Source organism: Nomascus leucogenys, chromosome 6 (genome assembly GCF_006542625.1).
Source record: "Nomascus leucogenys isolate Asia chromosome 6, Asia_NLE_v1, whole genome shotgun sequence".
Classification (NCBI taxonomy): Eukaryota; Metazoa; Chordata; class Mammalia; order Primates; family Hylobatidae; genus Nomascus; species Nomascus leucogenys.
In genome coordinates this window covers 118,778,729-118,801,836 of record NC_044386.1, presented here as the reverse complement: position 1 = coordinate 118,801,836, position 23,108 = coordinate 118,778,729, and the positions used below count along the sequence as shown (strand labels likewise).

At 40.4% G+C, this 23,108-nt stretch overlaps 1 protein-coding gene and 1 non-coding gene across 2 annotated transcripts in view; one reads left to right on the top strand and one right to left on the bottom strand.

Moving 5' to 3' along the window:
• Positions 1-23,108, bottom strand: part of LOC115835584 (threonine--tRNA ligase 2, cytoplasmic-like) — a 72,646-nt gene that overhangs the window by 19,503 nt on the left and 30,035 nt on the right. The window contains 3 exon segments of the mRNA XM_030815137.1: positions 2,586-2,723; positions 12,258-12,420; positions 14,073-14,239. Coding sequence (XP_030670997.1) covers positions 2,586-2,723; positions 12,258-12,420; positions 14,073-14,239 — 468 coding nt within the window.
• LOC115835784 lies at positions 11,696-11,799 on the top strand. The gene has a single exon (XR_004030802.1). It is a non-coding gene; the product is annotated as a small nucleolar RNA U13 (small nucleolar RNA).

Below are 23,108 nucleotides of genomic sequence, written 5' to 3'. Positions count from 1 at the left end.
GTCACTGCTGCTCCTCGGGCCTTGGAGGACACAGGACAGGAGGGCACATTAGGAGCTGCCAGAGCCGAGAGAGCATCGGATTCATGCAAGATACGTCTCTTTCAAACCGTTTCAGACAGTTCTGAAGACAAAACATTTAAATGCTCATCTCAGTGATTTCCAGGCCAGGGTTAGTTATTGGAGAGAAATATCTCAAAAGTGGAAGCAGGTCCATCCAGTCGCACCCCTGGGTGACCTCAGGCTTGGCTGCTAAACTATTTACCCCCATTAATTAAGGAAAGAGCAAAAATGCTGGGACTTCCACCCTATCCTCCCCATGCCAGGTCTACACCTGGTTCATCCCCTTTTCAGCTCCCCACACCCCACCAAGTTTCAAATGAATGGAGTAATGACAATGATACCAACACCTACTTACCTGTGCCCAGCACTATGCCTAACACTCCATGTAAATTACTTCATTTAAGTTCACCATACCCTCAGGAAGTGGGTGTTATTGCTACATCACCACCACCACCATCACCACCGTCATCATCATCACCATTTCATGCTGGACCCTGATGCTTAGAGATCCTCTATAATTTACTCATGGAGATCAAGTACTTTCAGACTTTAAAGTCTGGAGCAAAATGGCTCCAGAGCTGAGCTGTGTCCTCATTTCCTCTTCCTGCTTCCACATGGCTGTTCGGTAAACTGAGTCTGCATCCTTCCCAGGGTAGATAGGCTATCTCATTTGGCCCTCTTCGTCCATGCAGTGGACGTGGAAGAAGAGCTTAGGATGGGCACGGGTCAGTGGGGAGGAGAAGGCCCTACTTAGAGCTCAAGGCTAAACTGCTTCTGTGCAGCCTCTGCTTGGCTTCTGACCTATTAATCACGTAAAAATAATTGTTACACGATTAATCCAGGGCTTCTCTGATTCTTATTTCTTGTATTTGTGTGTTAAGCTCCCATGAGTACAGCAGTCCCCCTTATCTGTGGTTTCATTTTTCTCAGTTTCAGTCACCTGCAGTCGACTGCAGTCTGAAAATACTGAATGGAAAATTCCAGAAATCAACAACTCACAAGTTTTAAATTGTGCACTGCTCTGAGCAGCAGGATAAAGCACTGTCCTACTCTGTCTACCTGGGATGTCCTTCTGTCCAGAGTCTCCATGCTGGGTGCACTGCCCACCTGTTAGTCACTTGGGAGCTGCCATGTTCATCAAATCAACTGTGCAGTATCACAGTGCTTATGTTCAATCACCCTTATTTTCCTTAACCATGGCCTCAAAGCACAAGAGTTGTGTTACTAGCAATCTGGATATGCCAGAGTGAAGCCACAACATGCTTCCTTTAAGTGAAAAGGTGAAAGTTATCCATTTAATAAGGAAAAAAAAAAATCCTATGCTGAAGTTGCTAAGAGCTATGGTTAAAAAAAATCTTCTATCCGTTGGGTAAGTTGTGAATTCGTGAAGAAGGAAAAAGAAATTCATGCTAGTTTTGCTGTTGCACCTCACACTGCAAAAGTTCCAGCCACAGTGCATGAACAGTGCTTAGTTAAGAAAAGAAAGGGCATTAAATCCCAGCACTTTGGGAGGCCGAGGCAGAAGGATCAGGAGGTCAGCAGATCGAGACCATCCTGGCTAACACGGTGAAACCCATCTCTACTAAAAATACAAAAAATTAGCCGGGTGTGGTGGCAGGTGCCTGTAGTCCCAGCTACTCAGGAGGCTGAGGCACGAGAATGGCGTGAACCTGGGAGGCGGAGCTTGCAGTGAGCCGAGATCGCGCCACTGCACTCCAGCCTGAGCAACAGAGCAAGACTCCATCTCAAAAAAGAAAAAAAGAAAGGGCATTAAATTTGTGGGTTGAAGGCATGAACAGATACGTATCCCAACCTGACTGCCATCCGTTTGGTACCATCCAGGGTTTTGGGCATCCACTTGGGGTCTTATTCCCCATGGATAAGTTGGGACTATTACATTCCAAGAGGAGGAGAACTAACAGAGCAGGGTGTCTGGCCATGACGCCATCTCATTTTTAATAAAAGTGAACACGGGAAACACACTATATCCTTTGTGTTTATTAAGAAAAAAAAGCAACATGATGAGCTCCTTATCTTGGTTTTGCAAAGCTTAGATGTAACGTCTTTGAGCGTGGGTGTCTTCAGACAGACACAGGGCAGGGCACGACAGGACGTGACTACGAAGGGGACCCCAGCGTCGAGTATGCACATCTACATCTAGACCATGCAGCCCTGGGACTACAGTCGAACTAAGATGACTCAACAGGCAACGGTTTAAAATAAACCGAGAGTTACAGCAATCAGAAGGTTTCTTTAAAAACCTGGGCCAGCTGTTAGTGACCAGCACTGAAGGACTATAAATAAAAGCCAGATATGAACTTTAAGTGTGCAGCAAATGTAAGGTATTATTATTATCACCGTCACAAAGAAAACGGGATAACCACATTCTACGACCTATTTATCTCATAATTTCCAGGTTCAAAATTTCTATTACAAATTATTGCATCCTCCTGTGAAGACATGCAGCCTCTCAGGTGTTTTCCATATGACTAAAATGAAGAGGAAGCACAAGGTGTGTCTCTTACCTTCTCAGCCTCATTCCACATCTCAATCTCTCCTAGGAAGTTTTCCGGCCTTGTTGACAGGTTTAATTGAAAGGAGAAGCCAAATGTTGAGTAAACAGATTGCAAAAACTGCAAACACCCCTTTATTTCTTCTTCAATCTGAAATCAAAGCGAATGAAACATTCAAATAGAACATCAAATTAAATTCATTTATGTTTTAAAAAATAAAATGCTTCACATCAGACAGAAATAAAGCATGTTTTTAATGGAGTACAGTTGATGATCCTGTTTGGGTTGTTCATCCAATCCTGAGTTGAACCTTCGTTTGAGTGCTAGGCATGTGCAGGCTGGCAGATTCTCCAGGCTGGTGCAGGGAATGGAGAAGGAGTAGGCGAGGGAACTGTACTGTGAAAAGGCAGTGCCACGCACAGGACAGCGGCAAGGAGGGGCTGCCCAGAGGAAGTGAGACTGAGCTGCAGCAGGGGACAAGCAAACGCTCTGCATGGGACCTCAGGAGCTCTGTGAGCAGAGGACACGCTGAGTTGAAGGCTCAGTGGACAGAGAGACAGACTAAGCGGGGGGCTGCATACGATGGGATGAAGGGCAGAGGGGCAGTGTGGTAGGTGAACAGGCTAGAGGCAGGCAGGGGCCAGAGAAAATTAAGTGCTTTCAAAGCCAGGAGAATGTATGGATTTTTTAGCCTGAGAACAATGGGGAGGCAATGAAGGGTTTTGTTTTGCTTTGTTTAAGCAGGGGACTCACATGACCCAATGTGTTCTTTCACAGTATATGAAATGAATTGGCAAGATTAGAAGACAGCCCCGTCAGGAAGCTGGCTGAGTCCATTAGGAGCAAGATGACGGTGGCTGAAACCAGAGACAAGCAGCCGAAATGCAAGGAATTTGATGGATTTGAGATATCAAGTCTTTCATTCATTAACTGCGATGGCTAGTTTTTTGTTTTGTTTTGTTTTTTGAGACAGTCTTGCTCTGTCGCCCAGGCTGGAATGCAGTGGTGTGATCTCGGCTCACTGCAACCTCTGCCTCTCAGGTTCAAGTGATTCTCATGCCTCAGCCTCCAAAGTAGCTGGAACTACAGGTGCTTGCCACCATGCTCGGCTAATTTTTGTATTTTTTTTTTTTAGTAGAAAAGGGGTTTCATCATGTTGGCCAGGCTGGTCTTGAACTCCTGGCCTCAAGTGACCCACCTGCCTCAGCCTCCCAAAGTGCTGGGATTATAGGCATGAGCCACCACACCCATTTTTTTTTTAAGTTCCTGGGTACATGTGCAGGATGTGTAGTTTGTTACATAGGTATATGTGTGCCATGGTAGTCTGCTCCACCTACCAACCCATCACCTAGGTATTGAAGCCCAGAATGCATTAGCTATTTATCCTGATGCTCTCCCTCCCTCCGCTTCCCTCTGACAGGCCCCAGTGTGTGTTGTTCCCCTCCCTGTGTCCATCTGTTCTCATTGTTCAGTTCCCACTTATAAGTGAGAACATACGGAGTTTGGTTTTCTGTTCCTGTGTTAGTTTGCTGAGGATAATGGCTTGTGATGGCTACTTTTAAGTGTCAACTCGACTGAGCTAAAAGATGCCAGACAGCTGGCCACCCTTACAACATTTATTTCTGGGAATACCTGTGAGGGTGTTTCTCAAAGAGATGAGTATCTGAATCAGTGGAATGGGTAAACAACTTCCACCCTCACCAATGTGGTGGGCCTCATCCAATCTGTTGAGGGCAGGAATAGAACTCAAAGGCAGAGGAAGGGCAAATTCTCTTTGAGTTGGGACATTTATTTTCTCCTGTTCTCAGACATTGGAGCTCCTGGCTCTCAGGCCCACCAACTCTAGGACTTACACCAGCTCCCTCCTCTGCTCACCCCACTGAGGCTTTTGGCCTCAGACTGGGAGTTATACTATCAGCTTTCCTAGTTCCCCAGCCTTTTTTTTTTTTGAGTCAGAGTTTTGCTCTTGTTGCCCAGGCTGGAGTGCAATGGCACAGTCACTGCAACCTCCACGTCCCGGGTTCAAGCGATTCTCCTGTCTCAGCCTCCTGAGTAGCTGGGATTACAGGCATGTGGCACCACACCTGGCTAATTTTGTATTTGTAGTAGAGATAGGGTTTCTCCATGTTGGTCAGTCTGGTCTCGAACTCCCAACCTCAGATGATCCACCCACCTCAGCCTCCCAAAGTGCTGGGATTACAGGTGTGAGCTACCATGCCTGGCCTTTCTCCAGCTTTTAATTGGCATATCATGGGACTTCTTGGCCTCCAAGATCAAGTGAGCCAATTCCTGTAATAAATCTCCTCGTATATCTAAATATCCTACTGTCTCTATGTCTTTGGAGAACACTGACTAATACAAACCTGATACAAACAATACAATAACTGCCCACATGCTAAGCACTGTGCAGGATGCAGGGGATTCCGGAAAGAATGAAATTACCAGGAAGTAATAATATGTTTAGGGAGAGTGATCAATAGGGCTTATAGATTTCCTGTTATCAGCCAGGCATGGTGGCTCATGCCTGTAATCCCAGAACTTTGGGAGGCCAAGGCGGGTGGATCACCTGAGGTCAGGAGTTTGAGACTAGCCTGGCCAACATGGTGAAACCCTGCCTCTACTTAAAATACACACACACACACACACACACAAATTAGCCAGGCATGGTGGTGCACACCTGTAATGCCAGCTTCTCAGGAGGCTGAGGTAGAAGCTGGGAGGTGGAGATTGCAGTAAGCAAGATTGCACCATTGCACTCCAGCCTGGGTGACAACAGCAAAACTCCGTCTCAAAAAAAAAAAAAAAAAAAAAAAAAGATTTCCTGTTATCATCCTGTGATTGATTTCTACTTTAATTCCATGGGGTTGGAAAAAACACTTTGTGTAATTTCAATTCTTTTAAACTTGTCGAGGTTTGTTTGATGGCCCAGGATATGATCCACTATGGTTTAAATGTTCTGTGGGCACTTGAACAGAGTATGTGTTCTGCTGTTGTGGGGCGCTCCATGCCTGCCTGTCAGTTAGGTTCCACTGGTTGATTGTATCTGTGGGCACTTGAACAGAGTATGTGTTCTGCTGTTGTGGGGCACTCTACGCATGTCAGTTAGGTTCCACTGGTTGATTGTATCTGTGGGCACTTGAACAGAGTATGTGTTCTGCTGTTGTGGGGCACTCTACGCATGTCAGTAGGTTCCGCTGGTTGATTGTATAGCAGAGCTCTTCTATATCATTGCTGATTTTCTGCCTAGTTGTTCTATTCTTTTTTGAGAGAGGGGTGTTGCAGTTTCCAAATATAATTGTGAATTTGTCTATTTCTCCTTTCAATTTATCAGTTTTTGCCTTACATATTTGCAGCTCTGTATTTTGATGCCCACACATTTAGGATTGCTATGTCTTTGTGGTGGATTGACCCTTTTATCATTATATAACCTCTGTCTTTGGTAATTTTCTTTGAAGTCTAGTTTATCTGATATTAATATAGCCATCCTTGCTTTCTTTTGATTAATATTTGTATAATATTTTGCCATCCTTTTACTTTCGACCTGACTTTAGTGTTATTAGTTGGAGTATATTTCTTGTAGGAAGCATATCGTTGGGTTATTTTATTTTATTTTTTTGAGATGGAGTATCACTGTCATCCAGGCTGGAGTGCAGTGGCATGATCTCGGCTCACTGCAACCTCTGACTCCCAAGTTCAAGCGATTCTCTTGCCTCAGCATCCTGATAGCTGGGATTACAGGTGTGTGCCACCACACCCAGCTAATTTATGTATTTTTAGTAGAGATGGGGTTTCACCATGTTGGTCAGGCTGGTCTTGAACTCCTGACCTCATGATCTGCCTGCCTCAGCCTCCCAAAGTGCTGGGATTACAGGCATGAGCCACCTTGCCCAGCCTGGGTCATACTTTTTAATCCACTATGTCAATCTCTTTTAATTGGTTTATTTAGACCATTTACACTTAATGTAATATGTTAGGGCCTTACACTGCCTTTTTGTTTCCTTCTTGTTCTCTCTTGTTATTCATTTCTGTTTTCTTTTTCCTGTCTTCCTATGGATTACTTTAACATTTTTTTGGAATTCAATTCCAATTTATCTATAGGTTCTCTTAGTGTATCCCTGTCTATAGCTTTTTTTTTTTAGTGGTTTCTCTAGGTATTATATAACTTATCAGTCTAGATATTGTCACTTTACCAGCTCAGGTGAAGTACAGAAACTTTTATTCCCTGTACCTTACCCCATTTATAGTATAATTTTCTTAAACATTTCTTCTACATACATTTAGAACATTAGAAACATGTGATTTTTACTTCAATGATCGAACATAATTTAGAAAATGCAAAAGGAGAAGGAAAATACATTGTATTTACCTGTTTTTATTTTCACAATCTTTTCCTTCCTAAAGTTCCCTGACTCCTCTTTTCATCATTTCCTTTCTGTTTAGAAAACTTCCTACAGCCATTCTTTTGGTGGGTCCAATGTCTTGATTTCCCCTCAATTCCTGAAGGGTATTTTCTTTAGACATAGAATTCTGGGTTGAAAATTCCTTTTTCTTTTTCAGCACTTTAAAAGTATTGTGCCACTTCCTTCTGGCCTCCAGGATATTTGATTTTTGTTTTTTAATGAGAAATTGCTATCATTGAAATTGTTTTTCTCTTTAAAGGTAATGCATCATTTCTCATTGCTTTCAAGCTTTTTCTTTGTCTTTAGTTTTCAGTTTACTATGATGTATCTTGGTGTAGGTTTCTTTGAGTTTATCCTGAACAGTTTCTTGAATCTGTAGATGTCTTTTGCCAAATTTGGCAAGTTGTCGGCTATTATTTCTTTGGGTACTTTCTCACTCCCACCTTCAGTCTCCTCTCCTTCCAAAATTATGATGATATGAATGTTAGATATCTTGTTATATCCCACTGTTCTCAGGCTCGGTTCTTTTCTCTTTCAGTCTGTTTTCTCTATGTTTTTCAGATTGGGTAATTTCTGCTCTTTAAGTCTGTCCTCACCATTCTGCTCATGAATCTATTCACTGAATATTATATTTCTCAGTTCAAAATTTCCATTTGGTTCTTCTTTATACCTTCTATTTCTTTCCTGAGATTTTCTATTTCTTCACTGACTTTGTAATTTTTGTTTGTTTCAAGTGTGTTAGTAATTGCTCATTAGTTAGTAATTGCATTTTTATGGTGGTTGCTTTAAAATCTCTGGCAGATAATTGTAACATCTTTGTTATCTCAGTGTTACCATGGATAGATTGTCTTTTTAAATTCAAGTTGAGATTTTTCTTGTTCTTAGCATGATGAGTGATTTTCAATTTCTTAAACCTGGACATTTTAGGTTTTATAATAAGCCTCTGGATCTTAAATGTTGTTTTAGCTGACTTCCACTGACACTCTTCCAGCAGGGGAGGACAGTACTGGCCAGTTACTGTCAGGTGGGAAAAGCAGTCCAAGCTCCTTTGGGAAAGGAAGTAAGGGGAGAGGAGCTCCTCGTTACTTCTGGGTTGCACGGGTGTTCTAGCTCCCCCTCCGTGGCCTTTACTGCACACAGAATGCATGGCCTCATGACCAGTGGGCAGTAAAAAAGTCTTATCTTTCCACTGGACGTCTTCTGACACTACTCAAGCAAGAGTGGAAGAGGCACCTCATTACTTCCAGGGGAGGGTGAAAGTCCAGGCTCCCCACACAGTCTTCACTGACACTGCTGGGTTGGGGAAGGGGATGGGCTCTTGTTAATGCAGGAGTAAAAGTCCCAGCTTCCTAATAAGCCTTCTCTTACCCATTCCAACAGCTATTGAGGTACTTATTTAGAGCCTGGTGAGAGTTAAAATATAAGCTCCTCAATTAGCCTTTGCTGGCATATAAAGGGCCACAGTTTTTTCTGTGGTGTCTGGCTGAAATATAGTAGATACTGTCTAAAACTTTTCTATCTTTCTAGGCTGCCCCTTTCCAAGTCCTTTGGCTACAGCAAGCAGACTTCTGTTGGTCTGTTTTATCGATGCCTGTTGGTATTTGTTGGTTGCCAAGTCTGGAATATATGTGGCAAAAAAAAACAAAACAAAAACACCTAAGGAACTCACTACCGTGTTGTTTCTTAGGTCCTGATGTCCATAGCCGGTGTGACTTTTTTCTCACCACCTTTCAGAGTCTCGTGTTTGTTTTATATGTAATATCCAAGGTTTTTACTTGTTCTTAGAGGGAAGGAAAGGGAAAGCACCTACTTCATCTTTCCCAAAGCAGGTCTTTTTGCTCACTGTTTAACTGGGTTGTCTGTTTTCCTATTGAGGTTTGAATATTTGTTAAGTATTCTGGATTCAAGTCCTTTATTTGATGTATGCCTCACAAACATTTTCTCCCAGTCTGTGACCTGTCTTTCCTGTCTCTGATCAGTATCTTTGGAAGAGCAGAAGTTTTAAATTTTGAGGAATCCAATTTATCAACTTTTTTCTTTTATGGATTGCCCTTTGGTGTCACATCTGAGAAATCATCACCTATCACCTAATCACAAAGATTTTCCCCAATTTTTATTCTAGAAGTTTTGTGTTTTTAGGTTTTACATTTAGGCCTGTGATTCATCTTAATTTTTTCATATGGTATGAGGTATGAATCCTCATACCTCATGTTTTGCATATGGATACACAATCATTCCAGCATCATTTGTTGAACATATTACCTTTCCTCCATTTCATTGCCTTTGAATCTTAATTAAAAATCAGTTGTCCATATATTTGTGTCTATTTCTAGACTCTGTTTTGCTGATTTATCTATCTAGACCAGCATGATTACTATAGTTTCTAATAATTCTTGAAATCAAGCATAGTGAGCCTTCCAAATTTGTTTTTATTTTTCAAAGTTCTTTTGGCTATTCTAGGTTCTCGTGATTTCTATACGAATTTTAGAGTCAGCATGTCAACTCTTACAGGGAAAGAAAAGTCTGCTTGGGTATTGACTGGGATTGTACTGACTTATAGATCAATTTGGGGATAATTGATATTTTAATAATATTTAGTCTTCCAACCCACAAACAAGGTATATTTCATTTATTTAGGCCTTCTTTAAATTTATCTCAGCAATGTTTTAAAGTTTTCACTATATAGGTTGTGTATATATGTATTACTCAGCTTGGGCTGCCAGAACAAAAACCATAGGCATGTGGCTTAAATAAGAATCATTTATTCTTCACAGTTCTGCAGGCTGGGAAATCCAAGATCAATGTGCTAGCTGATTCAGTTCCTTGATGAGGGCTTTCTTCCTAGTTTGCCAGTGGCTGACGTCTCACTGTGTCCTCACACAGCAGAGAGAATAAGAAAGCCTCTGGCATCTCCTTAAAAGGGCACTAATCATATCATGAGGGCTCCATCTTCATGATCTCATCTACACCTAATTACTTCCCAAAGCCCCATTTCCAAACACCAGCACATTGGGGGTTAGGACTTCAACATATAAATTTTGGGAGTCACAACTCAGTCCAAGCAACGTATTTGTCAGTCTTATCCCAAAGTACTATCATATGTTTTGAGATGCTATTATAAATTGTTTCTTATTTGCAATTTCCAAGGGTTTATTATGAAATGCATATACAATTCATTTTTGTATGTTGATATTCCATACTACGATTTTTCTAAATTCACCTTACTTCTAATAGCTTTCTGTAGATTCCATCTAATCTCTACATAGATGATCATGTCATTTACAAGAGTTTTAATTCTTTCCAATCTAGGGGTTTTTTATTTCTCTTTCTTAACTTACTGCATCAGAAAGAACCTGTAGTACAATGATCAGAGAGGTAATGAGAGAATCCTTACCTAATTCCTGATTTTAAGAGTAAAACATTCAGACTTTCACTATTAAGTATGAGGTTAGCTGTAGGTTTTTCATAGAGGCCTTTTATCAGGTTAAGAAAGTTCCCTTCCATTCCTAGTTTTGAGAGTTTTTATGAGATATGGATGTAGAATTTTGCCAAATACTTTTTCCTGCATCTACTGAGAAGATAATATGCTTTTTGTCTTTTTGTTTGTTTTCTTTTTTTTTAGTTTGTGAATGTGGGGAATTACAATGATTCATTTTCTAATGTTAAACTACCTTTTCATTCCTGGGATTCAGTCCATTTGATTAAGGTGTCCTTCTTAAAAAATTACTAGATTTGACTTACTAAAATGTTGTTTAAATTTTCTGATTTTATGTTCATGAGACATGTTCAGTAGTTTTCTTTTAATTTCTTTGTCTTATTTTTCTATCAGAGCGATATTAGCTTCATTAGCTTCATGAGGTGGCGAAGATTTCCTCCTCTTCAATTTTCTGGAAGAGTATCTCTAGATTGGTATTATTCCTTCTTTAATGTTTGGTAGAATTCACCAGTAAAACCATCTTGGCCTGGAGTTTTCTGTGTAGGAAGGTTTTTAACTATCAATTCAATTTCTGTAGTGGACACAGGGCTATGCGATGATCTACTTCTTCTTGAGTGAAGTTTAATAGTTTTATCTTTCAAAGATTTATCCATTTCATCTAAGCTGTCAAATGTATTAGCATAAAGTTATTCATAAATCTGCCTTATCTTTTTAATAGCTACAGAATCTGTAGTGATGACATCTGCCTCATTCCTGACATTTTTATTTGTCTTCTCTTTTTTCCCTCATCAGTCTGACTAAAGGTTTATCAATTTTATTGATTTTCTCAGAGAACCAGCTTCTGTTTTATTTATATTCTTTGTTTTCTATTTCAGTGATTCCTGCTCTGCTCTTTCTTATTTTCTTTCTTTTGCTTCCATTACATTGCGTGTAATTTGTTCTTCTTTTTCTATCTTAAGTAAAAGCTAAGTCATTGATTTTTCTTTTCTAATGCAGGTATTCAGTGCTATAAACATCCCTCTAAATACCACTTAAATGGCATCCTACAAATTTTGATGTGTTTTTATTTCATTTGTTATATAAAATTATCTAATTTTCCTTTGGATTTTGTGTTATCTATTTTTAATTCTATTGTGGTCAGTTAGGATTCGGGTTAAACATTAGGGTTAATTAAACATTTTGTTTTAATTGCATCCCTTTCAACTTATTGAGACTTGTTTTATGGTCCAGAATATGGTCTATTTTAGTAAATATTCTATGTGCAATTTCAAAGAACAAATACTCTTACCCTTTTGTAGTTCATAAGCGTGATGACTGGGTGTACACACATGTGTAAGATGGGCCTCCCTCACACCTCTCGGTACAACACCGGCATATTACCCACCTAACACGAGGCACATTGGATACAACACTGGCACATTACCCATCCAACATGAAACCTAAGAATGTATATTCTGCTGTTGTTATATAAACATCAATTAGGTCAAATTGTTTGATAGTGAAACTCTGCATGGCAATTTTAACTTGAATTAACACAAAAACTTGAAAAAGTAAATTTTAAGTTCTAGGCAATATTGAAAAACAAAACATCCAGAATTCCACCAAATCCCTTAAAATACTCCACTTAATGGAATTTAGGTTAATAAAATCACTGAAGGGATACATTTCACATCAAGAGATGATTAATCTATTGACCTAATTTAGAGAATGACAGCAGGTTAGAGCCGAATGAATCTCAGAGACTAGACCAAACATCTATGTTTCAGTAACTCTGAAAGAACACAAGATGTGTTCAGGGCATCACACTGAATTTGTGGCCACCCTGCTTCACTCTGTGTTGTTGTTTACCTGCTCCACTGTGCAAAAGATGTGAGCATCATCCTGCTGGAAGCGCCTCACTCTGGTCAAGCCGCTGAGAGTCCCCGACAGTTCATTTCTATGCAGAACTCCAAAATCAGCAAATCTAATAGGCATTTCCCTCCAAGATCGTGGACGATGGGCAAACATTAGACTAGAAAAGATGCGGTAACACACAGCTTTTACACAGCACAGAAAGATTAAATAATTATCTAAAGAAATTACAATTAAGCCTCAAGATTCATAAACTCCTTATTCTAGTTCTTAGATCACCAGGTTAAAAAAAAAAATTCTTCCACAAATTAGTGAACCTTGTATTTACATCACTGCAGCATCCTGAGAAAGAAGCTTGTCTATTACCTCTTCCCAGAAATGCTGTTCCCTCCCCTTATCCACACAGTGAATCACCATTTACTGTTTATGATTCATTTCAAAGGCTACTCTGAAATGAAGCCCTCCTAGACATTTCCCTAGACAGGGCTAGGCAGTTTCTCCTCAGGTTCCTGGAACACCTCAAACATGCCATCATTATGGCACGGGTCTTTTTATAACAGATTGTCTACATGCATGGCCCTGTCCACTCTGCTCGGGAGCTCCAGGAGGGAATGGTTTGTGTCTTAATCAACTCTGCACTTCTAGCTCCAAGCACCAAAAGCAGTCAGCTATGTTCTCTGTTGAATGAAAGACTTCTCTCCTACAGAAAGCACTCCTAGCTTCCATATCCCATTGCCTCCAAGCCACCGTGGTCTTGCTTTCTTATTCTGAGGTGTAAAAAGACAAACTTAAATTCTCTACTTTCATTATAGCTAAAGTATGAGGCTATAATTTTAAAGGATGCCTTTGAGAAAATGAATTAAGAAATTGTTAACACAAGTGTTTTACAATGCAAAACACTAGAGTAGCTTCTACCTTCTGTTTAGAAAGAGAGGATACAGAATGTTTACATACCAGTATTCCTAAAATTAAAGTTATATATATTTTTTACATGACATCATCATAAAGTTAAATTTCTACTCATCTTCACTTAAAAGGGCAAAGAGCTTTCTTCAGTGTTCAGTTATCAGTTTTAATAATTATCTTCTAGGTAAATTTACTTGAAACTATGTATGTTGATAATACAAAAACTACGATTGTTGGGATTGTTTTTTGTGGACAATTATGCCTATTCAGTTTCAGTTGTAAAATATGTTTGTCTTACAAGGTTGAATTTGCATACCAACTTTATGATAATTAGTCTTTCATAAAATCAAAGACATCATTGATTGTAAAATGTATATTTTATGTGCTACAAAGAAAGAAAATAACCTATTAATTAAATTATCATATAATGCTAAGATGTCACCAACTGTAAGATGCATTTCAACTTCAGAAATGTTGAAATGTGGAAGAAAAATGGTATCTTGGAATCAGTGAAATCCAGAAACCCATTGATTATGACCTCATTGATCTTGTTAAATCCACCCAAACAGTATGAAAGAACTAAATATTCTGCAAATATGAACATCTGAAGTGCATTACTATAAGAAAGACAAATATTGTAAAACTTATAAAATTGACACATAACATTATCCTTTAATCAGCACAAAAAAATGCAATGGTTACCAGCTAACATTCCATACCTGCCAAAGATCAAATAGATTTTCAAAAGTAAATCCATTCTCCAGAATGAAACAACTTAGTAAAAATTAGTAATCACCACTCTTCAGATTAAAGGGACTCTTTCATTCCACAAAGCATTAAAAGCTAATTGTGACGAAGTGTGCCATGTGCTCTCATGAAAAGTTCTGCTTCGCTTTTAATACTCACCAGTGCCCTGGACAATTCATGGGTTTGAGGGCAAAAGTGTCCTTTTCAATCTCAAAGGTAAACATGTTCTCGCTGTAGTGCTGCCAGTGGCCTGAGGCTTCCCAGAGTTTACTGTTGTACATATTGGGAGAGAGCACCTCCGTGAAGTCCCGTTTGTGATATTCCTCCTTCAAGACACATGCATTCAACGTTAAAATCTGCTAGGGCAGATCACAATTCCATGCAAAGTAACACTATGAGCGAATATTTTCAAATTGGGCTCATGGCCTATATTAATTCATGATTAATGTACCCTCAGTTTTAGGTGTGGTGGTTTCTGGATCTTAAAAGAAAGATTTACATATGCTCAGTATAATTTCTATTGAGTATATTTATTTTATAGCATATAACAGTATATAGTATATAACGTTTTAGTTCTTTGAAAAGTAGTAATTGAAATACAATATATATAGAAACTCACTGTAACTACTGCAAAGTCCTTCTAGATACACAGGTTTTTTCCTATTATTTAAGAGGCAGAAAAAATTTATAATTTAATAAGCCTGAATGCCATGTTGCATGTTATAATTTTGATTTGTTTAGTTTTAAACGGAAATAAGAATTTTAGTGTATAACGATTTAAGTAGTTGATATTATTAAGTCATGAGCTGGCCTCTCTCCCTCCCTACCTATTAACAGCTTCCCTAATTGAATCACTGGAGACAGGAGAAGAGAGTTTTTTTCCAAGCAAAGTTTTAGTTTTATTTAAACTTTCTTTAAAAACAAAACAATTAGGTGATCTTTGTTGGGTAAATATTTTATGTGCACTTTCCAAAAATGCATATTCTGCTGTTGTTTTACAAATGTCAATTAGGTCAAATTGTTTTGACAGTATTTGATAGGGACCCTTTGCATGACAGTTTTAATTTGGATGAACACAAAAACCTGAATAAGTAGGAATTCTGAGAATCCTTAGATTCTCAACATTTGTAATTCACTTAATGGACATCTGGCACAAATCTAGAATGCCATATATACTTTGAGCAAATCTGAAAAACTGTTTTCACAGCTAAAAAAACATAAAACATAACATTTTAAGATTACTAACAATGGTTTTATATAACTGAAAGGAATGTTATCTGTTATTCTTCAGCAGGGCATCTTGGCAGTCCATGGTAGGCAGCTTAGGTCTCGGCCATTCAGTGAGCTGCTTTACCTACCCTTTGTTTTTACTAAACTAGAAAACGTTAACAGGTAGGGTGTGGTGGCTCACGCCTGTAATCCCATTACTTTTCGAGGCCAAGGTAAGTGGATCACCTGAGGTCAGGAGTTTGAGAACAGCCTGGCCAACATGATGAAACCCCATCTCTACTAAAAATACAAAAATTAGCCGGGCATGGTGGCACACACCTGTAATCCCAGCTACTCAGGAGGCCGAAGCAGGAGAATCGCTTGAACCCAGGAGGTAGAGGTTGCAGTGAGCCAAGGTCATGCCATTGCACTCCAGCCTGGGCAACAAAGCTAGACTCCATCTCAAAAAAAAGAAAGAAAATGTTTAACAAAATGATGTCATTAAGAATGGCAGTGATTACTGGCTATTTCAGATGGTTCCATATATTCAGATTCAACAACGTCCCAGAAATTAAGGGTGAGTGTGTGGGTGTTTGTGTGGCGGGGTGTGTGTGTTTGCTTTTACTAAAAAGCCTAGCTCAGGAGATACTGCTCAATGCATTTTTAATTCACTCTGAATGCAACCATGTTAGGAATGTATGTCTTGTTGAGATGTTTAGAAATGATTTTAAACTATCCCTGCAATGGACTGAATGTTTGTGCCTCCCCCAAAATTGTGATATTGATACCTTAACGCCAAGGTGATGGTATTAGGAAGTAGGGTCTCTGACAAGTGAGGTCATAAGGGTAGAGCCCTCATCAATGGGATTAGTGTCCTTATAAAAGGATTCGCAGAGAGCTCTCTGGGCCTCTTCTGCCATCTGAGATTACAAGAAGTCAGCAGTCTGCAACCTGGAAGAGGGCCCTCACCAGAACCCAACCATGCTGGGACCCTAATCTTAAGACTTCCTGCCTCTAGAACTGTGAGAAATACCCTTATGTTGTTTATAAGCTACCCAGTCTATGGTACTTTGTTATAGCAGCACAAACTAATGAATATAATCCCTATGAGATGAAGTGTCAACAACTACTATATTTTTACGTAAATATATAGGAGATATCTATATATAAGATATTATGCTGCTGTATCTCTCCATATTGTAATATACATACTGTTTTGTCTCACACACACACATATAAATAACAGAGAGATAAAGCAAACTGGCAAAATGTTACCAACTGATGAATCCAAATGAAGGAAATATGGATGTTCATTGCACTGCATTTTAGTTTTTCTCTAGATTTGAACTTTTCAAGAGAAAAAGTTGGGGAGTAAAATATGTCTCATGCCATGCCATTAATTTCTTTCTCTAATGCTGGGAAAGAGTAAACTCTCAGTGACTGAGCAGTTCACAGCTCAGTTCAGTCTCCTGAAGAAATCCAGGTAACTTATCTGGAACATTAAAAATCATATTTCATCCCTGAAATAATAGTTTAGGTTATAGAAGGAGCTGAATCTCTACCCATACCTAGTGATCTGGCCACTCAAAAACATCTAAATAGCTTCTAAGAATCAGTGTCATAAAATTGTTTTCAAGTAATTTCTCATTGTAAAAAATAAGGCAATTTCACATAAACAGCTCCTTTCCAAAACCCCATTAAAATAAGAGTAAAGAAAGTTTTTACAAGAGCATAAATCTACCAGGACAAAGAAAATAGGAGAGAAGATGAATGCCATAATAATTTAGAATCTGCAAAGTAGGTGAACAAGTGTTAATTGCCTCAGAAGACCTAGCAAAGCCAAAACTAAATTGGCAGTGGGAGAAACCAAGAAGCAAGCTACTTTAACTGGGTATAGATTTCTAGGCTTCGCATTACTAAGGCATTGTTCTTGTCTTCTGTTTTTCGGTGTTTCCACTGAAAATTTCAATGCCATTCTGATACCCAGTCTTATGTGTGTGGCTTTTTTCTCTCTGGAAACATTTAGGATATTTTCTTTATCCTTGGAGCTTTGGAATCTTTCGATAACATGTTTTGGTGCCCAAAGTATGTTTTCACCAAAAACTGAGACATGCTTGGGAGGTGAGATTGTCCCTTGCCCATTATGGGCTCCCTTTGCTACAGAACTGATAGGCAGAAAAGGACTTACTACCCTTGATCCCAGTTACTCGGGGAAAGACTTACTACCCTTGATCCCAGTTACTCGGGGAAAGACTCACTACCCTTGATCCCAGTTACTCGGGGAAAGACTTACTACCCTTGATCCCAGTTACTCGGGGAAAGACTTACTACCCTTGATCCCAGTTACTCGGGGAAAGACTTACTACCCTTGATCCCAATTACTCGGGGAAAGACTTACTACCCTTGATCCCAGTTACTCGGGGAAAGACTTAACTACCCTTGATCCCAGTTACTCGGGGAAAGACTTACTACCCTTGATCCCAGTTACTCGGGGAAAGACTTACTACCCTTGATCCCAGTTACTCGGGGAAAGACTTACTACCCTTGATCCCAGTTACTCAGGGAAAGACTTAACAACCCTTGATCGCAATTACTGGGAGAAGTTGTATTGCTTACTAGGGAGTAAGGAGGACTATGTCTGGAATTCCGTGGGGAGCCTTCCATATCCACACATCTAGCAACAACTATCAGTGGGAACCCTGAAACCCCACAAAGAGCATTACTAAAAACTTGGATCCTAAGGACAGACTGGGGCCATCCACTATCATTGGTTTAATTGTATTCTCCAAATAAGATATTTTGAAGTCCTGACTCCCAGTACTTCAGAATGTGTCCTTATTTGGAAGTAGGGTCTTTATAGAGGTAATCAAATTAAAATGAGATCATTAGGGTAGATCCTAATACAACATGGCTGGTCTCTTTATAAAAAGGAGAAATCTGGACACAGAGACAGATGCACACAAGGGGAAGACAATGTGAAGACACACAGGGAGAACATCACATGAAGACAGAGGATGGGAATGATGCTTCAACAAGCCAAGGAACACTAAAGATGACTGGCAACCACCAATAGCTAGGAGAAGGCAAGGAAGGATTCCCCCATGGGTTTTAGAGGGAACATAGCCTCATCAACACCTTGATTTCACACTTCTGGCCTCCAAAACTGGGAGATAATAAATTTCTGTTGTTTTAAACACCTAGTTTATGGTATTTTGTTATAATACCCTAGGAAACTAATGCACCCACCAAATAAAACAATGCCCATCTGGGGTGCTGCCAGGATAAGGCGAATGTGGAATGAGTGATGGGAAAAGAAGGCTCTGATGTATCAGCTTGGCTCTAGCGTCCATCTACAGAGGCTGAAACAGTTACATTCAGTTATGTCTTTTCCTTGCATTCTTTTTTTTTTTTTTGAGACGGAGTCTTGCTCTGTCGCCCAGGCTGGAGTGCAGTGGTGCAATCTCGGCTCACTGCAAGCTCCGCCTCCCAGGTTCATGCCATTCTCCTGCCTCAGCCTCTCCGAGTAGCTGGGACTACAGGCGCCCGCCACCACGCCCGGCTAATTTTTTGTATTTTTAGTAGAGACGGGGTTTCACCGTGGTCTCGATCTCCTGACCTCGTGATCTGCCCGCCTCGGCCTCCCAAAGTGCTGGGATTACAAGCGTGAGCCACCACACCTGGCCCCTTGCATTCTTACATGAAGGACACTCATGGTGGCCAATGTCACAATTCAGATTTAGGTGAAATTGAAATGACATCACCACATGATGGTACATCGGCTGGACTGGAGTTTGTGGGAGGAAAACAATGTCTTCAGTGTCCTCCAAGCAAAAGGCAAGAATGTGCTGAGAGGCACAGGGGGTGAGCCGGGCTGGTTATTCTCCATTTGCCACTGCCTGTCTCGCCTCATCTTGGCCCATTTTCCTTCCTTCTCTGCCCGCACTGTGTCCCCCAAAGCTGACTTCTGCGGGCTCCACAGAAGGCTTACTTGCTGTGATTATTATTTTTTTATTTTATAAAATATATGCTTTTATTTTAAACACAATAGTATAATACAACATGCTTAAATTATGTTTCATGTGGAAAAAAAATAAGGTGTATAAAGAAAACCTGAACATTTTTCTCTCATTCCACCCTTTACTGCCCTGAGATAATGCTAATGGCCTGGTGTTACTATATTTCAACCCTCTTCTCCGTGACTGTGCAAACACAAAACACACATACAGGATTTTGTTGTTTTTTGCTTTTATCTATATAAAAAAAGGATGCACTATACATTTACTCTGTAACTTTCAGTTTTCAGCGGTAAGGTATGCTGAACCCCCCTTCAAGTTAGTATGCATAGATATATTTTTGTAGTAACTGCATAGTGCCTTATTGTGTGGACATATCACAAAGCATTTAATCCTTCTACTATTGAGAAACATTAGACTTTTCATTTTTGAATACTACAACTATTCTGCAGTAAAGTATTTTTTCTATGTGATTTTAATTGTATATTTTAGATTCCTTTCTGAGAATATTGCTAGGAGTGTGCATTTTTTCACATTAATATTTATTACCACATTACTTTAGTAGCAATTTAAACTCTCTCTAAGTATACGATAACTGTTTCCTCACATTTCCTTCAGCAATGAAAATTATTTAATGGGTATCAATCTTTTTTTTTTTTTATTTTGAAACGGAGTCTCGCCTGTCACACAGGCTGGAGTGAAGCGGTGCGATCTTGGCTCACTGCAAGCTCCATCTCCTGGGTTCAAGCAATTCTCCTGCCTCAGCCTCCCGAGTAACTGGGACTACAGGTGCACGCCACCACGACCGGCTAATTGTTTGCATCTTAGTAGAGACGGGGTTTCACCATGTTAGCCAGGATGGTCTTGATCTCCTGACCGCCTCAGCCTCCCAGAGTGCTGGGATTACAGGCATGAGCCACTGCACCCGGCCAATGGCTACCAATCTTATAAGCAGAAATATTACCTCAGTATTTATAATTTTTTTTTTTGAAACAGAGTGTTGCTCTCTTGCCCAGGCTGGAGTGCAGTGGCACAATCTTGGCTCACTGCAACCTCTACCTCCTGGGTTCAAGCAATTCTCCTGCCTCAGCCTCCGGAGTAGCTGAGATCACAAATGTGCACCACCACGCCTGGCTAATGTTTGTATTTTTAGTAGAGACAGAGTTTCACCATGTTGGCCAGGCTGGTCTCAAACTCCTGGCTTCAAGTGATCCACCCCCCTTCAGCCTCCCAAAGTGCTGGGATTACAAGCATGAGCCACTATGCCCAGCCTTTTAAATTTTTTTCAATAAATTTTATTACATATATTTGAGATTCACATGATGTTATAGGACACAAATGAATAGTAAAAGAGTTACCTTTTTGTGTGTGTGTGACAAGAGCAGTTACAATCTAATTACTTAACAAAACTCCCTGATAAAATATAATTTTGTTAACTTCAGTCCTCATGTTCTATATTAGATCTCTAACCTTGTTGATCTTAGATATCTGCTATTTTGCATCCTTTAATCTATATCTCCCCATTTCTTCTTCCCAACCCCTGACCATGGTAAGACCTGTTTAATTCCCTGTGTATGTACCTGAGCGCTCTCCTTTTTTAAGATTCATCAGCTCCCCTGGTTCTTAGGCCTCTGCACTCAGGCTAGAATTACATCTTCAACTTTCTTGACCCTCAGATGATGGGATTTCTTGGCCTCCATAATCACACAAGTCAATTCCTCATAATAAATCTCTTCTTTTCTAGATATCTTATTGGCTCTGTTTCTGTGGAGAATCCTGACATGCTAATATACTTTCCATATGGTTTCTGATTGGGTCTGACCAATGGGAAGTTCCAGAAGGATCAATAGGGTAGTGGAGGAGACAGGTCTGGATATTTCTTTCCCTGGTTGTTCCCTGCTGTGGGTTTATTCAGGCTCTGGCTGCATTCCACAGTTACAGCTTCTGTTGAGCGGCCTCTCCTCCACGGCTCCAAGCTCTCTGTGGGTTCTGGTATTACTACTCCATCTCCTCACTTCTGCAGGCCTAGTGATGGAGGGGAAGGGATTCTTGCTATTGGTAATCCCTGGGTGCTCTATCATCCCTTGTTAGTTACCGTAGCCAGGCCCATACCTCCATAAATATTTCCTTCACTAGACTCTCTTCAGCTAAACCCTTGGAGTGCATCTTTCAGGACTCTCCCTGCAGAAGAGCTGAATGTTTTCAGGCCTGCCATGTTCACAAAGACAAGCTTGGTTTAGAAATTCACTCCATCCAAGGTTGTATGAAGAGGAAGCAAAAATTCCCCAAGTGGGTTATTAATATAATAACAAGAGAAGCCACTCCCCTCCCCACTCCATGGTTTCAAGACATGCATCAACAAGTCAGGCAGATTCCAGGAAATGCAAAAGGTGTGACAGAGATGGGCTTTACAAAAGCAACCCTCATGCATAGCTGGTGGGAATGCAAAACAGTAGTCATTTTGGAAAAGAGTTGGGCATTTTCTTATAAACTTAAATTTACCATATCTATTCTCACACTGCTAATAAAGACATACCCAAGACTGGGTAATTTATGAAGGAAAGAGGTTTAACAGACTCACAGTTCAGCATGGCTGGCGGGGGGGTGCTTACAATCATGGTGGAAGGCAAAGGAGAAGCAAAGGCACATCTTAAATGGCAGCAGGCAAGAGACTTTGTGCAGGGGAACTCCCTTTTATAAAATCATCAGACCTCAAGAGACTTGTTCACTACCACAAGAACAGTATGGGGGAACCACCCCCATGACTCCATTATCTCGACCTGGCCCCACCCCTGACCTTTGGGGATTATTACGATTCAAGGTGAGAATTGGGTGGGGACACAGCCAAACCACATCACCATATGACCCTGAAATCACACTCCTAGGTATTTAGTAAAATGAAAACCTATGTTCATACAAAAAATCGTACACGAATGACAACAGCAGTTTTCATAACTGCCAAAAGCTGAAACAACCCAAATGCCCCTCAACGGCAGGATGGATCTGAAGCAGAGGTATGTTCACATGATGGAATACTGTCCAGGGACAAAAGCAGAGGCCCCTGGGGACACTTAGCTCGGATGCGTCTCCAGGGTGTTATGCTGAGTGAAAGCAGTCAGTCTCTAAAGGTTTTATAAAATTATGATTCCATTCATATGCCAATATTTTAGGGATGGAGAAAAAATCAGCAGTTCCCTGAGATCAGGGGTGGGGAGGGTTTGGTTTTAAAAGGGTAGCATGAGGGAGTTTTGAGGGGTGATGGAACTGTTCTGTTTCTTGATTGTTGAGGTGATAACAGTTCTGCATGTTATCAAAAAGGTGTACATTTTACTGCATGACAATTAAAAAAAAATAATTTTAAAAAAAGGTAAGAAAAGTACAGAAAGAATCAGCTGACAGATATTTTCCAGAATGCAAGGAAAACAAATTCAAGGAGAGTAACAAAAAGATATATTTATTCACTGTCAGTTGTCCACACAGTCAGTAACCAATATTCAAACAAAAGTTCACTTGCCTTTACTTAAACCTAAGTGGAAGTCATTTTACCCGAGTCAAGAACTCAGAAATCCTGAAATTTCCCTCAGTGGGAACAGGGTGCACACCCAGCCCATCCTGGCCTCCTACATCCCTTCCACAGAAATGCAGCAGTTCCAGTGCGGAGGCAAAGGACGCTTCCTGGTGGAATGCGGCCATATATTCCACTTCAGCACCATGTAACCCAGCACTCTGGCTACCACTGACTGGACTAGGACTCAGCACCAAGCCAAAGGCTACTGATACTGGACCAGACCATGGCCCCCGAGGCAGCCCAGCTGTGACTGAGTCTGTCCCACAAGCACACCCTCTACTGGCTGGTGACTAACAGAACCAACTGGAACCTCAGCGAGGACCTTGGGGCACGTGGAGGAGGGCAGAGAGGAAAAAAGACACAGGCAGATAGACTGAAAAATATGAAGACCCAACAGTATTCTTT